Source organism: Nicotiana tomentosiformis, chromosome 7 (assembly GCF_000390325.3).
Source record: "Nicotiana tomentosiformis chromosome 7, ASM39032v3, whole genome shotgun sequence".
Lineage (NCBI taxonomy): Eukaryota > Viridiplantae > Streptophyta > Magnoliopsida > Solanales > Solanaceae > Nicotiana > Nicotiana tomentosiformis.
The window spans coordinates 108,484,689-108,503,954 of record NC_090818.1 but is presented as its reverse complement, the minus strand read 5'-3'; the positions used below and the strand labels follow the sequence as shown (position 1 = coordinate 108,503,954).

At 35.0% G+C, this 19,266-nt stretch overlaps 1 protein-coding gene and 1 non-coding gene across 2 annotated transcripts; one reads left to right on the top strand and one right to left on the bottom strand.

Annotated features, from left to right (window-relative positions):
• Nucleotides 1-1,582: 1,582 nt before the first annotated feature.
• LOC117276141 (U6 spliceosomal RNA) lies at nt 1,583-1,686 on the bottom strand. The gene has a single exon (XR_004506367.1). It is a non-coding gene; the product is annotated as a U6 spliceosomal RNA (small nuclear RNA).
• A 13,386-nt stretch (nt 1,687-15,072) lies between these two features.
• LOC138896176 (uncharacterized) lies at nt 15,073-17,880 on the top strand. The gene is made up of 3 exons (XM_070180962.1): nt 15,073-15,161; nt 16,502-16,954; nt 17,535-17,880. Exons 1-3 carry the CDS (start codon nt 15,073-15,075, stop codon nt 17,878-17,880), a joined length of 888 nt encoding a protein of 295 aa, XP_070037063.1.
• The last annotated feature ends 1,386 nt before the right edge of the window (nt 17,881-19,266 follow it).

The following is a 19,266-nucleotide window of genomic DNA, read 5'->3' as shown; positions in this document are numbered from 1 at the left end:
TATTGTTGTTGCCTCTAGCATGATTAAACTGTTCAGGTTATATGTGAGTGTCTTGTCTTAGCCTCGTCACTACTTCCTTGAGGTTAGGTTCGACACTTACCAGTACATGGGATCGATTGTATTGATGTTGCACTCTGCACTTTGTGTGCAGATTTTGATACCGGCTCAGGTTGATCGAGATTTGCTACTAGTCCGCTGTCCGGAGACTCAAGGTAGATCTGTCGGCGTTCACAGACCTTGAAGTCCCCGTCTATCCTTTATATCTTACTGTTTTCTTTCGTTCAGACAGTTGCATTTCTTTCAGACTATTACTTGTTGTAAATTCTAGAATGCTCGTGTATTGCGACTCCAGATCCGGGTGGTAGTAGTTAATACAGATTTATGATATTCCGTATTTTTTTTATATTTCATTGTAGTTAATTAATGTTAATTACTGAATGGAAATAAGGAATTGGTAAATGATTCTCTAATGTTGGCTTGCCTAGCAAGTGAAATGTTAGGCGCTATCACGGTCCCGTCGGTGAGAAATTTCGGGTCGTGACACGAGCCCTCGGGGTTCCAAACCAAACATGCACCCAAGTCCTAAAACATTATACGAACTTGCTCGCGCGATCAAATCGCCAAAATAATACTTAGAACTACGAATCGGACACCAAATCAAAGGAAGTTTTCAAGAAAACTTTAAAACTTATATTTTTACAAGCGGACGTTCAAATCACGCCAAATCAACTCCGATTCTCACCAAATTTGGCAGTCACGTCATATATATTATAGTGGACCTATACCGGAATCCGGAACCAAAATACGGACCCGAGGTTAATAAATCCAACATCAGTAATTTCTTAGAAATCATTAAGCTTTCAAGCTTTTAATTTTTTATCAAAATTCCATATCTCGGGCTAGGGACCTCGGAATTCAATTTCGGGCATACGCCCAAGTTCCAAATCACGATACGGACCTACCGAAATTGTCAAAATACTGATCCGGGTTCGTTTGCTCAAAATATTGACCAAAGTCAACCTAGTTGAGTTTTAAAACTCTATTTCACCTTTTAATCTATTTTTCACATAAAAATTTTTCGGAAAATTGTACGAACAACGCACGCAAGTCGAAGAATAATAAATGGTACTTTTCGAGGTCTTAGAACACATAATTATTTATAAAATTTAAAGATGACATTTTGGGTCATCACAGATACTATATACTAGTGTGTGCATTTAGGAGCAACAAGAATTTCAAGTCAAAATTTTAATTTATGTTTTTGTTCATCAATATTGAAGATATAAATTTATAAGAATTATCCAAAGTCGCCATTCATATATCTTTTGGTAGTAAAACTATGTTAAAAGAAAAAACTAAAGCTTCTAAAAGAAAATTTGATTAGAAACACTTGTAAAAGACATCTCTACCACTCTGTTAAGATAGCTTGCACGATCCGTCTCGTAAATTTTGGCTAATTGTGTTGCAATATTGTGATATCCTAGGTAAATCCCACATAGACAAGTGTATTTCAAAGTCGTGTATGCCTAAGTCCAAAACGGACAACATCACTAGCGAGTTCAAATGTAACGTATGAATTTGGATATTTTTGGACTATTTCTCGATTTGTGCGTGTTATCCTTGCATATGGGCCATGCTTATCTTTTCTATATCGTTCTAATTTTATCAGATGTCCCCGAAGGATATCGACCCAATGGTATCATGGCTCTAATACAATATATAACATTTCAGTGGGGGATTTGTATCTATACCCAGTTTTTGGGTCACATTTTTACCTATACCCGCTTTGCAAACAAAATTGCAAGCGTACCCACATTTCGGGTAACTTCAGACATACGGGCCTGAAGTAGCAAAAAGTTATGTCTGAAGTTTGAACTTCAGAATGTTTTGCCTTAAGTGTAGCCTTATCAAAGCAAAACTTCAGATATTTTTGCCTGAAGTTTGGCCTGACTTGCAAAGGCAATCACGCAAACTTCAGTTCATAGTGCAATGGCAAACTTCGGTTCAATAAAACTACAGCATGTTTTGGCTGAAGTTTTTGTTTTGTAATTGTTGAACTTCAGCATTCTAGGAGCTGAAGTTTTATTTTGTAATTACTGAATTTCAGCATTCTAGGAGCTGAAGTTTTGTTTTGTAATTGCTGAACTTCAGCATTCTAGGAGCTGAAGTTTTATTTTGTATTTGCTGAATTTCAGCATTCTAGGAGCTAAAGTTTTTATTTTATATTTGCTAAACTTCAGTAGTCTTAGAGCTGAAGTTGTGTTCGCCTTTCTTTGAAGTTAGATGGCTTTAAAATATAACTTAAGCCAAATTGTGCTGAAGTTTTAATTGATTTTTTTGGTAATGTTCTGAAATTATTTTTCCTATCTTTTATTTTTCAGATCTGCAGCCTTTTTCTGTCGTTTTTCCTGCGGATGATATCATAAAGCAGTAAGCTAATTCCAAGAGATCGCGAGAGCAACTATTGTATATAATAAATTTCACATGCATGTGCCATTTTTGTGGCAGGTAACTTGGAAGAGAGGACATGTAGTAGTCAGTTGCTGTTGTATGTTTAAGAATGATGGATCAGGGAAAGACACAAATCATACATACTTTAACCAGCTTGTGGAGTTTTATTTACTCGTCCTTCAACATAGAATATGGTAGTTGATATGATTTAATAAAATTTTTACAGATCCAATCAATAATACTTATACAAAGTCTCATGTGTTTGAGAGAGAAAAGAAGAAGAGGAGGAAGAAGAGTAAGCATCTGAAATTGTCTAAATTAGGGTATAGGTTAAAGAATTTTAAAAATATGGGTATAGGTTAAATGGGGGCGACCAAATAGGGCGCCCCGTGCAATTATTACTATTTCAGTCCATTAGTAATATTGTCTGCTTTGGACCCAGATCCGTACGACTTTAAAATGTGTCACTAAGGTCTAAGATTTGTTTATTTATATATCCAGTATCTTTCTCGTATTATTGTCACAAATATTTCCTTTCAGATTTACCATTGTCTAATTTACACTCTATTTCTTTCAAAACATTTACACTCAAAATCAAGTTCCATAGAATACAAATATGATTCTCAAAATATTAGTCAATTGAAATTGAATTTACGTTTTCGACTATGTATAATGTAACTTTTTTAAAGTTTTAGTTTACTGCATTTGACCATTATATAAAGCTTATCGAGATTGAGATAAGTTTTCTTAAAAGTACTGTTTCATACAAAAATGCACACGTTTTTTGCTAGGATCAGAAGCTTTATAGATAAAAAAGAATTCTGAACCGCAATAGAAAAGGACAACATGATTGTGAATTATAGTGTTTGTTTATTCAACTGACCAATCAAATCAATTGGGCTTCGTTTCGGATATTTAGTAATATATGTCTCTCTTTTTGTCTTCACTATTTATATCTTTCATTCCACTGTTTTCCAACTCGATGAAAGTAAACCATGAAATGTGTGATACATGTATGAGAGTACTTTTGAGAAGGATTTTTCCTCTAAATAAAAGTACTTTTAATTAAAATAGAATTTAAAGAGGTTCATTACAAAAGGAAGTGAAGGTGCAAGTTCAAATCCATCATAGTCTTTGCAAAAATTTAATAAAGCAAAGAAAGGGAAAGTTTTCTGTGATGACCCAAAAGGTCATCTTATGTTTTAGAACTTGAATCTGTGCTCTTAAGCCTCAAAGATCTCATTTTTACCCTCCTCGATTTGCGTGCACAGTCCGGGCAGGTTTTCGGAAAGCTTTTATGTTGAAAACTAATGAAAATAAGAATTTTTACCTTAAAAGTTAATTTTAGTTGATTTCGGTCAATAATTTTGGTAAACAGGCCCGGATCCGTACTTTGATGGTCTCGGTAGGTCCGTATCGAATTATGGGACCTGGGCGTATGCCCGAAATCGAATTCGGAGGTCCCTAGCTCAAGTTACGAATTTTTGAGAAAAATTAAAAGTCTGAAAATTTATTTGTTTCTAAGAATTTATTGATGCATGGCATTGTTGGTATCGGGTCCGTATATTGGTTCCGGAGTCCTGTACAGTTTCATTATGATATTTAAGACTTGTCTGTGAAATTTGGTGAGAAACGGAGTTGATTTGACGTGATTCGGAAGTCCAGGTGAGAAGATGGGACTTTTAAAGTGTTCTTGAGAATTTCATTTGATTTGGTGCTAATTTTGTAGTTCTAGGTGTTGTTTTAGCGATTTGATCACGCGAGCAAGTTCGTATGATATTTTTAGACTTGTGTGCATATTTGGTTTGGAGCCCCGAAGGCTCGGGGTGAGTTTCGGATAGGCCACGGGATATTTTGGACTTGGAAAAAATCTGGTTTTCTGCAGATTCTGATGTATGGCATATCCTTCTTCGCGTTCGCGAAGGTCCTCTCGCGAACGCGAAGAGTAATCTGGTGAGATTGAAAATTCTTCTTCACGAACGCAAAAGCCTGGTCGCGAACGCGAAGTGATGGGGGATTTACCCTTCGCGAACGCGACCTGACCATAGCGAACGCGAAACACTTGGGGACCTGGGGGAGGGTTGGTCATGCTCTTCTACGCGAACGCGTCCACTGGGTCCCGAACGCGAAGGCTAGGGGGAGTTGCCTTACGTGAACGCGAAGGAATACTCGCGAACGCGAAGGCCTTAGGCCGCTGTGCATCGCGATCGCGACAGGCCTCTCGCGAACGAGATGAAGGCCTGTCCAGTGACTTAAAACAGACTCCAATCACGGGTTTGAGCCATTTCTTCAACATTTTCCAAGAACCAAACGGGTAGAGGCGATTTTCAAGAGTCATTTTCTTCGCCAAATTATTGGTAAGTGATTCTAAACCATTTTCTTTCAATTACCCATTACATTTCTTGAATTTTCAACCTAAAATCTAGAGTTTTTATGGTATAATTAGGGGTTAGGGTAGAAACTAGAGATTTCGGAAATTTGGGGATTTAGACCACAATTTGAGGTCGGATTCCACAACAAATTATATATTTGGGCTCAGGGGTGAATAGGTGAGTGGAATTTGGTCCGAACCTCGGGTTTTGACCAAGCGGGCCCGGGGTCGATTTTTCGACTTTTTGGAGAAAAAATTGGGAAATTTAATTTATGCAATATAATTGATTCTTTTAGCAATATTTGATACTATTGAGTCATTTTTGAATAGATACGAGTTGGTTGGAGGTAAAGTCCAAAGGAAAAGCTGTGATTGAGAATTAAGTGGCCTTCGGAGCGAGGTAAGTGTTGTGTCTAACTTTGGTATGAGGGAATAGGTATTGTGTGAGTATTTGCTACGTGCTTGTTGTTGAATACGACGTATAGTTGAGGTGACGAGCATCTATACATTGTGGTCGAGTCATAGCATGCCCATTTCTTGCAATTTTGTAGTCTTAAATCTTGCTATCCATGCTTATTATTGTTGTTGGAATGTTGGAAGACTTGTATCCGGTTCCACCAAGGTCGGTAAAATTATAAATATTGATTCGAAGTTAAGATGTTAAATTGTGAAAGTAATCATTTACGAAATATTGATTTCTTGTGAAACTTCTCTTTATCCGTTGTTATTGATTTTGTGAATTGTGATGAAGAGTGTAAAGCACGAAGGGTGATGCCGTGTATAATTTAATTATATTGTGAGAAAGAGTGTAAAACACGAAGGGTGATGCCGTGCATAATTTAATTATATTGTGAGGAAGAGTGTAAAGCATGAAGGGTGATGCCGTGCATAATTTAATTATATTGTGAGGAAGAGTGTAAAGCACGAAGGGTGATGCTGTGCATAATTTAATTATATTGTGAGGAAGAGTGTAAAGCATGAAGGGTGATGCCGTGCATAATTTATTTATATTGTGAGGAAGAGAGTAAAAGCACGAAGGGTGATGCCGTGCAGTCTTATTTGTTATTTGGTGAGGCTGAGAGTAAAAGCATGAAGGGTGATGCCATGCAGTTCTCCTTGCTGTCTTGATTGCTCAATTCGTTTAAGGATTTCGATTTAATTATATCCTTTCATTATTCTCACTCCTTATGTTGTATTCCCCCATTGTATGCTCCCCTCCCATTATTTCTGCATTATTGTTTTACTTATTGTTGTTGCCTCTAGTATGATTATACTGTTCAGGTTATATGTGAGTGTCTTGTCTTATCCTCGTAATTATTTCGTCGAGGTTAGGTTCGACACTTACCAGTACATGGGGGCGTTTGTACTGATGTTGCACTCTGCACTTTCTGTGCAGATTTTGATACCGGCTCAGGTTGATCGAGATTTGCTACTGGTCCGCTGTCCGGAGACTCAAGGTAGATCTGTCGGCGTTCACAGACCTTGAAGTCCCCGTCTATCCTTTATGTCTTACTGTTTTCTTTCGTTCAGACAGTTGTATTTCTTTCAGACTATTACTTGTTGTAAATTCTAGAATACTCGTGAATTGCGACTTCAGATCCGGGTGGTAGTAGTTAATACAGATTTATGATATTTCGTATTTTTTTTATATTTTATTGTAGTTAATTAATGTTAATTACTGAATAAAAATAAGAAATTGGTAAATGATTCTCTAACGTTGGCTTGCCTAGCAAGTGAAATATTAGGCGCCATAACGGTCCCGTCGGTGGAAAATTTCGGATCGTGACAGTTTCAAAAGACATCTTTTAATCTAGCCGGATAAGTGAGGCCCAAGTTCTCACATGGCTAGCTAGAACATGTGCTACCATATTTACAATGATTTAATAAATGTGAATAAAATACTAATAATGAGATGAAGGTAGTCAATACCTGCAAATCTGTTTCCACTATATATGGATATAAATTCTTAGTAAAAGCCAACTCTAACCCTTTCAAGAGAGCAATTAAATCCAAATTATACAAAGGCAGAACAATCATCTCTATATTGCAACCTACTAATGTCCTAGTCCTTAGTGGATGGCAAATTCATTGTTGGTGGTAATTAAGCAAAGTTCAAATACTTAACTTTAAACTATTTAAAATATAAGAATTCCACAAAAGAGTTTGAAAAATTCACTCTTTTGTGTGTTTTATCATTTCCATGATCAATTTTACATTTTCCCACACTTTCTTTATGTGAAATATAGTTGAATAATTTCTTGTTTGCATAGTATTATGACTTCAGTACAATAAATTTAAAATTGAATTATTACCCGTGAAATTTATTTTATTCTAAAATTAGGCAATTATCTTGAATTTGGACAACTTGCTTGAAAGACTTTGAAAATAAAGAGTCCATATTTAGCATAATATAAATGAGGATTATCATAATGTGACAGATGATGGGCAACTTAAGTAAAGCATTCATTCTCTATATGTTTAGAATCTTATTAATTGTATATAAGATCATCAGCCTCCTTAATTAGGACAATTTTAGAATTTTTTATTTGAGCATTTGCATATATCATTTCTATGGGATCTTAAACGGGATACAAAATTAAATGAATTTTGTTGACTCATGGAAAAATAATTAAGATGTTGACTATTACAATGGAGGCAAAATTAGAATATCACAACCCCATATTAAAAAGAAATCTGATTTTAAAGTTTGCAATAGGTAAAAAACATTAATAGTAGAGTGTTGTGAGCCCGAGAGACAGGAGAGATTAATGACTGAGTGAGGCCGAGGGCCTGTTTGTGAGTGATATTTATGGGATCGGGCACACAACAGGCTTATTTGATTCATGCCATGGTTGGCTAATTATAGCGCTTGAGCTGGATCTGCCCCTCCGGAGTCTGCACACCCACAGTGAGTGCAGTTGCTATTGATTCATGATGTTTGATTTGGGTTGGATCTGCCCTGAGGTGGATCTGCCCTGTACAGTGCCGAGTAAGAATTGAGACAGTCAGGTTGAGTACTCTGAGAGTGTGAGTATGTGAGACTTTCATTGTGTTGTATCACATACGACATGCATATTGGCATGTAGATATAGAGATGTCATATTCCTCGTATCATTCTGACTTGGCATATTTTTCCTGTATTGGGCTTAACTGTTAAATCTGGAAGCATGTTTAAATTCATGTACTGTTACCTGCAGTTTATGAATTCTCTCAGACATTCTTGTCATAATTTCTGTATACTTCCGCACTGTTAATTCTGTATATGGCATGTACTGTGCGAGCTCGTCACTACTTTCAGCCACAGGTTAGACTTGTTACTTATTGAGTTGGTTGTATTCATGCTACACCCTGCACTTCGTGTGCAGATTCAGGTACTTCCGGGTACGGAGGTCGCTGATCTTGGAGCTTCAGCCGTTCGGAGATTTTCGAGGTAGCTGCCTTGGCGTCCGCAGACCTTGATTCTCCTTCCCCTATCTTTCAGTTTTATTTATTCAGTTCTACTTTTTAGCCAGTGTATCAGACTATGTCATTATATAGATGCTCATGTACTCAGTGACACCCGAATTTTGGGGAAATTCTGTAATGAGTTGTGACGTTTTTATCCACTTTATGAGATTTTTCACTTATTTAAACTTGTTTTCGTATATTTTTAATTTAAAAGAGTTGGTATGTATGAGTTGTCGGCTTGCCTAGTATCATGATAGGCGCCATCACGACAGTTTGAGTTTTGGGTCGTGACTCTCAGTTGTTTAACACCTTCGTACTGATAACGTGTTAAGAAACTTAGCTCAAATTAATAATATAAAACAAGAAAATAGACGGGAATGTAGGGAGAAAAAGATGAGAATTTCTTATTTCTTCTATGTATTCAAGTGTGTATAATATGATGCCCAAATGCTCTATTTATAGGATGATATTTAAGTAATACAAAGGGATGTCATGAACATGGTATTAACTATTGAGATCATGGGGGAAGATCATGGAGGTTATAGATGTGTAGGAGTTACAATCATAATGGTAAGAAATAGTGAGAGCTCAGTGGAGAAGATCGGTGGGAATAACTTCTTTAGGAGTTATAGACATTCACTGCATAATATAATATTTCATAACAATTTCTACTAATTATTGATCCAAATGTCTACCATTTGATTGTTCAGTTTCCGCAAAAGAGTTTGAAAAATTAGTAAACACTCAATTCACTCTTGTGTGTTTTATCATTTCCGCGATCAATTTTACATTTTCCCACACTTTCTTTTTGTGAAATATAGTTAAATATTTTCTCGTTTGCATAGTATTACGACTTTAGTATAATAGATTTAAAATTGAATTAGTACTCGTGAAATCTATTTTATTCTAAAATTAGGCAATTAACTTGAATTTGGACAACTTGCTCGAAAGATTTTGAAAATGAAGAGTCCATATTTAGCATAATATAAAAGAGGATTATCATAATGTGACAGACGATGGGCAACTTAAGTAAAGCATTCATTCTCTATATGTTTAGAATCTTATTAATTGTATATAAGATCATCAGCCTCCTTAATTAGGACAATTTTAGAATATTTTATTTGAGCATTTGCATATATCCTTTCTATGGGATCTCAAACGGGGTACGAAATTAATTCATGGAAAAATAATTAAGATGTTGACTATTACAATGGAGGCACATTTAGAATATCACAACCCCATATTAAAAAGAAATCTGATATTAAAGTTTGTAATAGGTAAAAACATTAATACTAGTAGATTTAACTTTTCAAGAAAATTTCTTTACACTATGATATGTTACTAATTAATTTTTTGCATTTTCTATATAAAACCAACCCAAACTTATAATCTGAAACAAAAAAAAGATGGGGAAATCAATTTCTAGTTCTTCATCAGTCTCACTAATCTTCCTCCTCCCCTACATTTTTCTATTAAGTGTTGATTTCTTTGGTGCAAATTTAAGAGCAAATGCTGTCACCCCGCTAATTGAGAAAGCTTGCAATTTCTCTGGTGTACCAGATTTTTGCTATAATGTTTTGGGAAATGATTCAAGGGCTCAATTAGCAACAACTAAGTTCGAGCTTGATGACATTTTAATTCCATTGGCATATACAAACTACACAAATATTGTAAGGAAGATTTCGACAATCGCTTCAAAAGAAACAAATCCAGAATATAAACAAATTTACAGGAAGTGTCTCCATCAGTATAATATTCTGAAATCTGATTTCCGGTTTTTGTTTGAATCATCACGAATCAAAGGTGATTTGGATGAAGAGGTTCAGACTGCATCCCTTCATCTGTTCGTTTGTACGGAATATTTCACCCAATTTCCAAATATTCCAAATCCTTTTGCTCAAGATAATGACAATCTTACTTTCTTCCTTGAACTTATTAGGGATATTTATTTAGTAGATACATGAGTTTCAAACATATATTGTTTGTTATCTTTAAAAATTCCTAATAAAGCAAATTTAATTTGAAAAACGCTCGAAAGTCTTCATTGATCAGAAGCGCGGGGGCGTATCTATTGTACAACTTATGGGTTTATCCCCATTTTTTCTTTCTCTCTTATTTCTTAAATGTTATGAATTATTGAAACTGCAGTTGGTTTCCTATCATGATCTTTATTAATGAAATTTTATGTTTTTCAAGAGTTCCTAGCCAATGTATATTCATTGGTAGAAAGATGCAAAACATTTAGGGGCAGTTAGGTTGGGAAAGAAGTTATTCAATGATCAATTATTTTGAGATTAGTTATTCTGGGATTAGTTATTCCACCTTTTCATAGCGATAAAAAAATACTACAATCCCGGGATAACTAATCTGGGGATTAGTTATACCACGATTTTATCTCAACCAAAAGTGGGATAAACTCATCTCAAATTTAATCCCGAAATTAATTATCCTTTATCCCTCGTACCAAACCGGCCCCTAAGGGTAGAACAATTGTATAAGGGTAGAACAATCATCTCTATCTTGCGAACTACTGAAAGTCCTAGTCCTTAATAGATGTAGGCAGATTCATTGTTGGTGTTGGGCAAAGTTGTACAATCCATTACAATCCAAAGTAATAACACTGAGTATGTAGTATTATTTATTGTTTACATGATAATTTAAATATATCAAAATACATCATTTCGTATAAAATAAAAATCTGCTCTTTTGAAACTATTCCAAAGAGGAATAGGAGAAAAAGAATAAAAATATGATTGAAATAAAAAAGATAAGAAAGGTATGATAGAAATTAAAAAGAAAAGGAAAAGAAAAAAGTCGAATTAATGAGGGATAATTTCGAAAATATGAATTTATTGTAAGATTATTTTTGTCTTGAATAAATTATTTTTCTGCTTCTTGGAAGAAGCTAGAGTATGTAGTTTCTCCCTAAATGCAGAAAAATTACTTCTATTACTACTCAAAATCACTTTTTTATTTTGGTCAAATATCTCAAATTTTCCAAAAGTATTTTTTTAACACTAAAAAGTACTTTTGGCCTCCCAAAAGCTTATCAAAGAGGCTCTTCATTTATTTGCTTACTAATTGTTGGTCCCAATACCTAACCTTTGATTATTTAGTATTTAACTTCAACTACTCCATCCGATGCAATTTGTGAATCTTTTCACTTTTCGAGATTCAAGATTTGTAAACTTTTATCAATATTCTGAAATATATTTTTTCATTAGCACATGAGAAGAATGCAACTTATAGTAACTAACTCTCGAAGAGTAGAAAGGTTCACATAAATTGATACGGATGGAGTACCAAAAATATAAGAATTCAGCCAAAGAGTTTGAAAAATTAGCAAACACTCAATTTAACCTCTTGTGTGTTTTATCATTTCTGTGATCGATTTTTGCATTTTCCCACGTTTTACCGTTTGTGATATATGATTGAGTATTCTTTTCGTTTGCATTGTACTATGACTTTAGTACAATAAATTTAAAGTTGAAATATCACGCATAAAATTAATTTTATTCCAAATTAGACAATCGCCTTGAATTTGGAAAACTTGACAGAAAGATATGAAAAATGAAGAGTCCATGGCATAATATAAATGAGGATTATGTATGACAATGGGAAATTAAGTAAATGCATTCATTCTTTATGTGTTTTAGAATCTTATTAATTGTATAAAAGATCAGCAGCCTCTTTAATTAGGACAATTTGAGAATATTTCATTTGAGCGTTTGCATATATCTTTTTCTGGGATCTCAAACGAGGTATGAAAATAAATGCATATATCAATATATATCAATTTAAGATGTTGAATATTACAAAGGAGGTAAATTTAGAATATCATAATCCCATATTAAATAGGAATCAGACATTTCAGTTTGTAATAGGTAAAAACATTAATAGTATAATTTTAACTTTTCAGGATAATTTCTACACTGGGATGTTACTAATAAATTTTTGAATTTTAAATATTACACCAACCCATATTTATAATATCAAACAAGGAAATTAGGATAGATCAAAAGAGAGAGAAAAAATGGGGAGATCAACTTCTTCTTCTTCATCAATCTCACTAATCTTCTTCCTCCCCTATATTTTTCTATTAAGTGTTGATTTCTATGGTGCAAATTTAAGAGCAAATGCTGTCACGCCATTAATTCAAAGGGCTTGTGATTTCTCTATGGTTAGAGAGTTTTGCTATAATGTTATGGAAAATGATTCAGAGGCTCAACGGGCAACAACTAAGTTCGATCTTGAAAATATTACAATTAGATTGGCATATTCAAACTACACAAATATTGCAAGGAAGGCTTGGACAATCACTTCATGTGAAACAAATCCAGAATATAAGCAAATTTATAGGAAGTGTCTCCATCAGTATATACGTTTGAGATTAGATTTCCAGAATTTTACTCAAACCTTGGAATCCAATGGTGATTTGGATCAAGTGGCTCAGGGTGCAATCACTCATATATTCGCTTGTACGAGTTTTTTCCAATCTCCATATATTCCAAATCCCTTTGCTCAAGATAATGATAATCTTGGTTGGTTCATTGAACTTATTAGGGATATTTATTTGACAATTTAAATTGAATTTTCATTGAGAATGTGAATTTTTAAAGTTTTTGTTGGTATTATTTATAATGCAAAATCAAAGATTTCTTTATGCTCTCTTTTCCTTCTTTACTTTTTTGTCTTTTGTAAAAGACAAAGTGTCCCTCGTTTGGTTGTGCAAAGTCTTTTCCTTCTCTTTATATTGAATTGCTTTATTTGGACTTGTAAAGAGCTAGTAAAATGGAGTGATCTCGTGCACATGAGAAATTAGTCGTGAAGGCAAAACGGGTTGATTTACCCCCGATGCGCGCGAGATATACGTGAGGCCTAATCCAAATCTGGATTTGCTAAAATTTATTTCTTTATTTTTTGAGAATATGTCCAAATTAATTCTCTTTGAATTGAATTTTGTAACGCCGGATTTATTACTTTGTAACAGCTATAATTTAGTTTGTTGTAACTGCTACTTGAATTCTTGTAACTCCTATTTGAATTCTGTAACAACTCTTTTATTCATAACCCACAATTTAATTCTCCTTCTTGTAACAACTCTAGTATCTTATCTATATTAGGAGTTGTTTGTGAAGTTTTTAAAACACATAAAAAACACCTTCATCTCTCTTCTTCGTCAACCGAATTCTGAGCAATTGTTTTGGCGAATTCCAAACATCCAGCCATGAGTGCACGTGTTTGGAGGTGCTGTGGAACCTTGGGGAGCGACCGGTCTTAACGATTTGCACCCAATCGGGCCGAAATCGCTTTCAAGGCAGTGGCTTGCCACGACACAGTATTTTTCAAGGCAGAGGCTTGTTCCTTGTCAATATTATCTACTCATTTTTCTTACAATTTGAAAGCGACTTTTGCATGTAATATTGACTAATGGCTACCACTTTGAACAAAACACTTCCCGATCTGCCAAAGCTACTAGAAACACAGTCTTTTCCTAATGACATATCAGTGGAAAATTCGTGTGAAATTTAAATATTCCCATGACATTCCCAGATGAGACGCTCGGTGGGAAAATGGCATAGTTTCCCAGGACCTTCGTAGGAAATTCCTAGAAAATTTCCCAGGAAGCATTTCACGTGAAGTTGGTAGGGTCACATAGTGGAATTTCCCATCATCTCTATGGGAAGTATTAAAATTATTTTAGCAATATTTTTAATTTACCCATGATAGTAGTGGAAAATATGAACAACAATTCCCACAACGTCGGTGGGAAATCCCCGTGCGAAATATTGAAATTCTAGGAAAAAGGAACAAAAATTCTGACAGCGTGAGTGGGAAATTCGTGGGAAATATGGAAAATATTTTCACGGCCAATTCTGTTTTTAGAACTACACCACCTACCAAACTGAAAGTACAACCAACAATACAAAACTAAATACAATTAAGCATTCAAATACCAAACTCAAGATTCAATCCAATTATTTCATAAACAACATCTAATTGAATACATTTCATAAAAAATATCCAACTAAACAGAGTAGAACAAAAACTCAAAAAATCCAACATTCAATATTCAACATCCAAAGTACCATCCAAGACAAATTAATACAAGAAAATACTCCTTAATTATCATTAGATGGTGCCGGAGAACGAGGCAGAGGAAATACACCAGATGTTAAGAGAGAGTTTATCTGAGACTTGGGGCTTTCAACATTACTAGTGACAAGTCTTAATGCGTCGTCCTTTCGCCTCATTTCTTCCTCCATTTGCCTTTCCTCTTCCTCTCTTCGCCTATCTTCTTCCTCCATCCGCTTCGCCTCTTCCTCTCTTGCGGTCCTTTCTTGCATATACAACTCAGTAATGTTCGCCACATTCCTATTCAATTGCTCAAACTCATCTAGATCAACCGAGCAATGTGATGAAGAATAAGAACCACACAATCCAGAAGTACGACGACTGAGACTAAACTCTTATCCAAGGCCGTAGACTCTCCCCTTATGCACACCACCAGCTGCATTAATCCACATGTACTTGAGCTCCTCTTGGGTTGGTTGGATTGGCCTACCTTGATCATAAATCGGCTGACTTTGAATGAACTAAATTTGTTTGGAAGTATAATGTAAAAATATTATAATTATTATAAAAATAAATTTTATTGATTCTCAAAATATCAATGAGGTTGCATATAGTATTACTATTTTTATTAGTTAAATGCAAATTCAAAAGGAAAGTATAGACGCAGTTGGAAGAGAATGCTTTATATCTACATCATCCACTATTTTGTGTGAGTGGAACTCAAGTCAATGCCGTTGGTGGTTGCTGCACATAAAAAGGAAGCATGTGTTACTGCTCGTGCTCAAATGGGGGCAAGGAACACTAGCATTGATGACAGGTGGTGAGAGGAATCAAGGCAAAGAAGGAAAGATCAGTGGCAGTACAGTACTTTCATACGTGTGCACAGAGCCACCGTTGTCGGACATACGGGCTGCCCTTCCCTAGCGGCTCCTCTTCTCAAATTCCAGAGATTTCCAATATGAAAGAAGTTTAACCCATATATCATCAAGAATCCAAGTTGGCCTTACATTACTTTCTCGAGCAGTCCGAAGCATATCAGACAACCTACCAGAACATTTCTTAAAGAAAACGGCTCGTACCTCTACCTCAAGATCGCGTGATCATGCACACTTTATCTGCAAATAAAACATGCTAGATTGAATAAAGTGAGCTAAATAACAAGATAGGATAATTTCTGTCGTACATCCATCTATGATCTTGTTCCATCTATTACACAATAACAAGATAAAATACTTAAATAAAAAAATAAATAATTTATTTTATTCAAGTTAGTTTACAATTAAACTTGAATATACATCTTCAGTGACTCACATTTCTTTTTTCTTTTTATTAAGTTAAGAAAAGTTACGGTTGAAAATCAAATTTTTGTGAATGAACAATTCTTTTTAATAGAAGTGCTCTCAACAAATCCTCGAAATCAGTTTTAAAAATACCAAGTCAAATCAAGACTCTAACAGACTTATCATGCATCAATATCATGGTTCTTTTAAAAATATAAATAATTAAAGGAATTGGTAAAGATGTAAATTTCACTCACAAAATTCTAACAGATTGCAATGTTTCCTAGAGAATGTGTGGGAATATTAAAAATATTCAATATACTTTCTTTAGTTTGCCATTTTTTTTCCCTGGGAACTTCTTTTTAATTTTATGTGACTAATTGCCATTTATTTTCCCACTGAAATAGGTGAGGAACGAATTTCGCGGTTTTAGGCGCTAAACAGTTCCCACGCAGAGAGTCTGTGAGAACTATTGAAATTTTGGTAAAATTTTCGTGTCCCCACTTTCCCACTGATTTTGTCAATTTTTTTGTGGGAATTACCATTGATATATTTTCGTGGGAAAAATTCGTGGGAAATTTGTATTATTCTAGTAGTGGCTTGAGCCTTTAGATGGAAACAATTATAAGCGTTGGTCCCAGAAACTTTTAATTTTCTTTGAACAATTAGAAGTTGATTATGTTTTATTTAATGAACCACCTGCCGATGTTGTTACTGATACTTTTAGTGCTGCTACTACTGTTGTTTTTGAAGATGTTGTTAAGAAAAAATTTGAAAAGGATAATAAAACTGTTCGAGGGCATCTGCTTAACCATATGACTAACCCTCTCTTTGATTAGTTTATAAATTATAAACCTGCTAAAGTCATATGGGACAGTTTGAAGAAGAAATATGGTGCAGATAACGCGGGAAAAAAGAAGTATGTGGTTGAAAAGTGGATCAAATTTCAAATGGTTGATGATAAGCCTATCATGGAGCAGGTTCACGAGTATGAGAACTTGACTGCTGATGTTTTGAACGAAGGCATGGAGATGTGTGAGATTCTCCAGGCTAATGCTCTGCTTGAAAAGTTCTTACCTTCCTTGAGTGATTACAGGAATCAGCTGAAACACAAAAAGAAAAACTTAACTCTTCAAAAACTGATCAGTCACATGAGGACTGAGGAAGCAAACCGTCTCAAAGATGAGGCCAAAAGCATGTTTTTGAAATACAAGGCAGAAGTAGAAAATCAATTAGACAGAAAAATAAAAAGATTAAGGTCTGACAGGGGTGGTGAATATATACTAATACTCTGTAAGCCTTTTGTGAGAATAGTGGTATTATACATGAGGTTAGTGCTCCCTATACTCCTCAACAAAATGGTGTAGCCGAACGAAAAAATAGAACCCTTAAGGAAATGATGAATTCTATGCTTTTGAGTTCGAGTTTATCTGATAACATATAGGGGGAAGCTATTTTATCTGCATGCTATATTCTTAATAAAGTCCCTCATTAGAAGTTAGATAAAACCCCGTATGAGTTATGGAAAGGATTTGCCCCTAACTTGAAAATTCTGAAAGTGTGGGGGTGTTTGGCTAAGGTTGATCTACCTGAGTTTAAACAAGTAACTGTTAGACCCAAGACTTTTGATGCTATTTTCATTGGTTATGCTCAAAATAGTGTTGTGTATAGATTTATGTCTTTGAATGATAGTTCTATTTGTGAATCTAGAGATGCATAATTTTTTGAGCATGTTTTTCATTGAAAAGTAATGTGCCTAGTGATGTGCCTAGAACTCCTTATAATCCTAGCATACACTTGAGAAAGAATAAATAATCTAGTATTTCTCAAACTGAATATGCTAAGATAAGTGGTAGTGTAATATTTCTTATGAATTATACACGACCTGATATTGCTTATGCTGTTAGTAGATTGAGTAGATACACTCACAACCCCAGTAATGAACACTGGAATGCTCTTCATCGTTTGTTAATGTATTTGAGAGGTACTATGGATATGTGTTTGCATTTTAACAAATTTTCTGCTGTTTTAGAAGGATTTTGCGATGCAAACTGGGTTACTAACAATGATGAAGTTAGCTTCACTAGTGGCTATATGTTTACTTTGAGTGCAGGTGCTATTTCATGGAAGTCTTCAAAACAGACTTGTATAGCACGATTTACTATGGAATTTGAATTCATTGCTCTTGAGATGGCAGGGCAAGAAGCCGAGTGGATGAGAAACTTAGTGGCAGATATGCCTTTGTGGGGAAGATAGGCTTCACCAGTTTCTCTACATTGTGACTCACAGGCGGCAATTGAAATTGCTAAAAATAGTATGTACAATGAAAAAAGAAGATATCCGCATTAGGCATAGTGCGATAAAACAATTGTTGAAACATGGCGTTATTTCCTTGGAATATGTAAGATACAAAAGAAATTTGGTGAATTCTTTAACCAAGGGTTTGGCAAGGAGAGTTATCCTTAAAATATCAAGGGGGATGGGGCTAAAGCCCATGGATTGAGGAAGTATGATGGATACCCGTTTGTAGTCAAACGAAGCCATATGAGACCTCAATATACACTATATTTCCTATCCCTATGGCGTGTGATAGTGCTTTATAAGGTTGAGCTTATTTTGCTCTTAACGATTCCATATCCTTAAGGTGGTCTATGTGTAGATAGATTTGATGGAATCATCCACGTGAGTGTAAAGGTGCAGTCGCCTTTAATGAAAGACTTGGGATGTCTTTCTAGAGCACTCGTGAGACCCAAGGTATGTGCATGACCATAAAAGCACTTTGTTAGTATCGCAGAGTTTGCATTAAGGATATAGTATGTGTTGTGGGGGTCTCAACTAATGTCCATTCAGTTCAAGAGTGCTTCAATTTGTGGATGTTAGTTGTTGCCTCATTTCACTACGTGTCAATTCAAATCGAAAGATATTGATACTTAAATACATGTTACTTCTTTTACCCAGAATTGTTCTTATTTTATTTTTGTCTTTGCATTAGTGGGGGATTGTTGGTATTATTTATAATGCAAATTCAAAGATTTCTTTATGGTCCCTTTTCCTTCTTTACTTCTTTGTCTTTTGTGAAAGACAAAGTGTCACTCATTGGTTGTGGAAAGTCTTTTCCTTCTGTTTATATTGAATTACTTTTTGTTGAGCTTGTAAAGAGCTAGTAAAATGGGGTGGTCTCACGCACATGAAAAATTAGTCCTGAAGGCAAAACGGGTTGACCCCCCCCCCCCTTGTGCACGCATGAGGCCTAATCCAAATCTAGTTTTGCTAAAAATGAATTCTTTATTTTTTGAGCTTACCAGAAAAGTGTCCAAATACATGCGTATCAGAATATGTCCAAATTAATTCTCTTTGAATTGAATTTTGTAACGTGTGATTTATTACTTTGTAACAACTATAATCTATATTAGGAGGTGTTTTGTGAAACTTTTAAAACACAGAAAAAACACCTTCATCTCTCTTCTTCTTCAACCAAATTCTGGGCAATTTCAAATACGAGTGCACGTGTTTGGAGGTGCTGTGGAACCTTGGGGAGCGACCGGTCTTAACGATTTGCACCCAGTCGGGACAAAATCGCTTTCAAGGTAGTGGCTTGCCACTAGGGGTGCCAATGGTTCGGTTCGACCGGTTATTTTATAA

Coding starts and splice junctions, on each gene's coding strand:
- LOC138896176 (XM_070180962.1), top strand. CDS start 15,073: ATGCCGTTGGTGGTTGCTGCACATAAAAAGGAAGCATGTGTTACTGCT. Junction 15,162..16,501: donor AACACTAGCATTGATGACAG/GTGGTGAGAGGA, acceptor CATATGGGACAG/TTTGAAGAAGAAATATGGTG. Junction 16,955..17,534: donor ATAGTGGTATTATACATGAG/GTTAGTGCTCCC, acceptor TGCTGTTAGTAG/ATTGAGTAGATACACTCACA.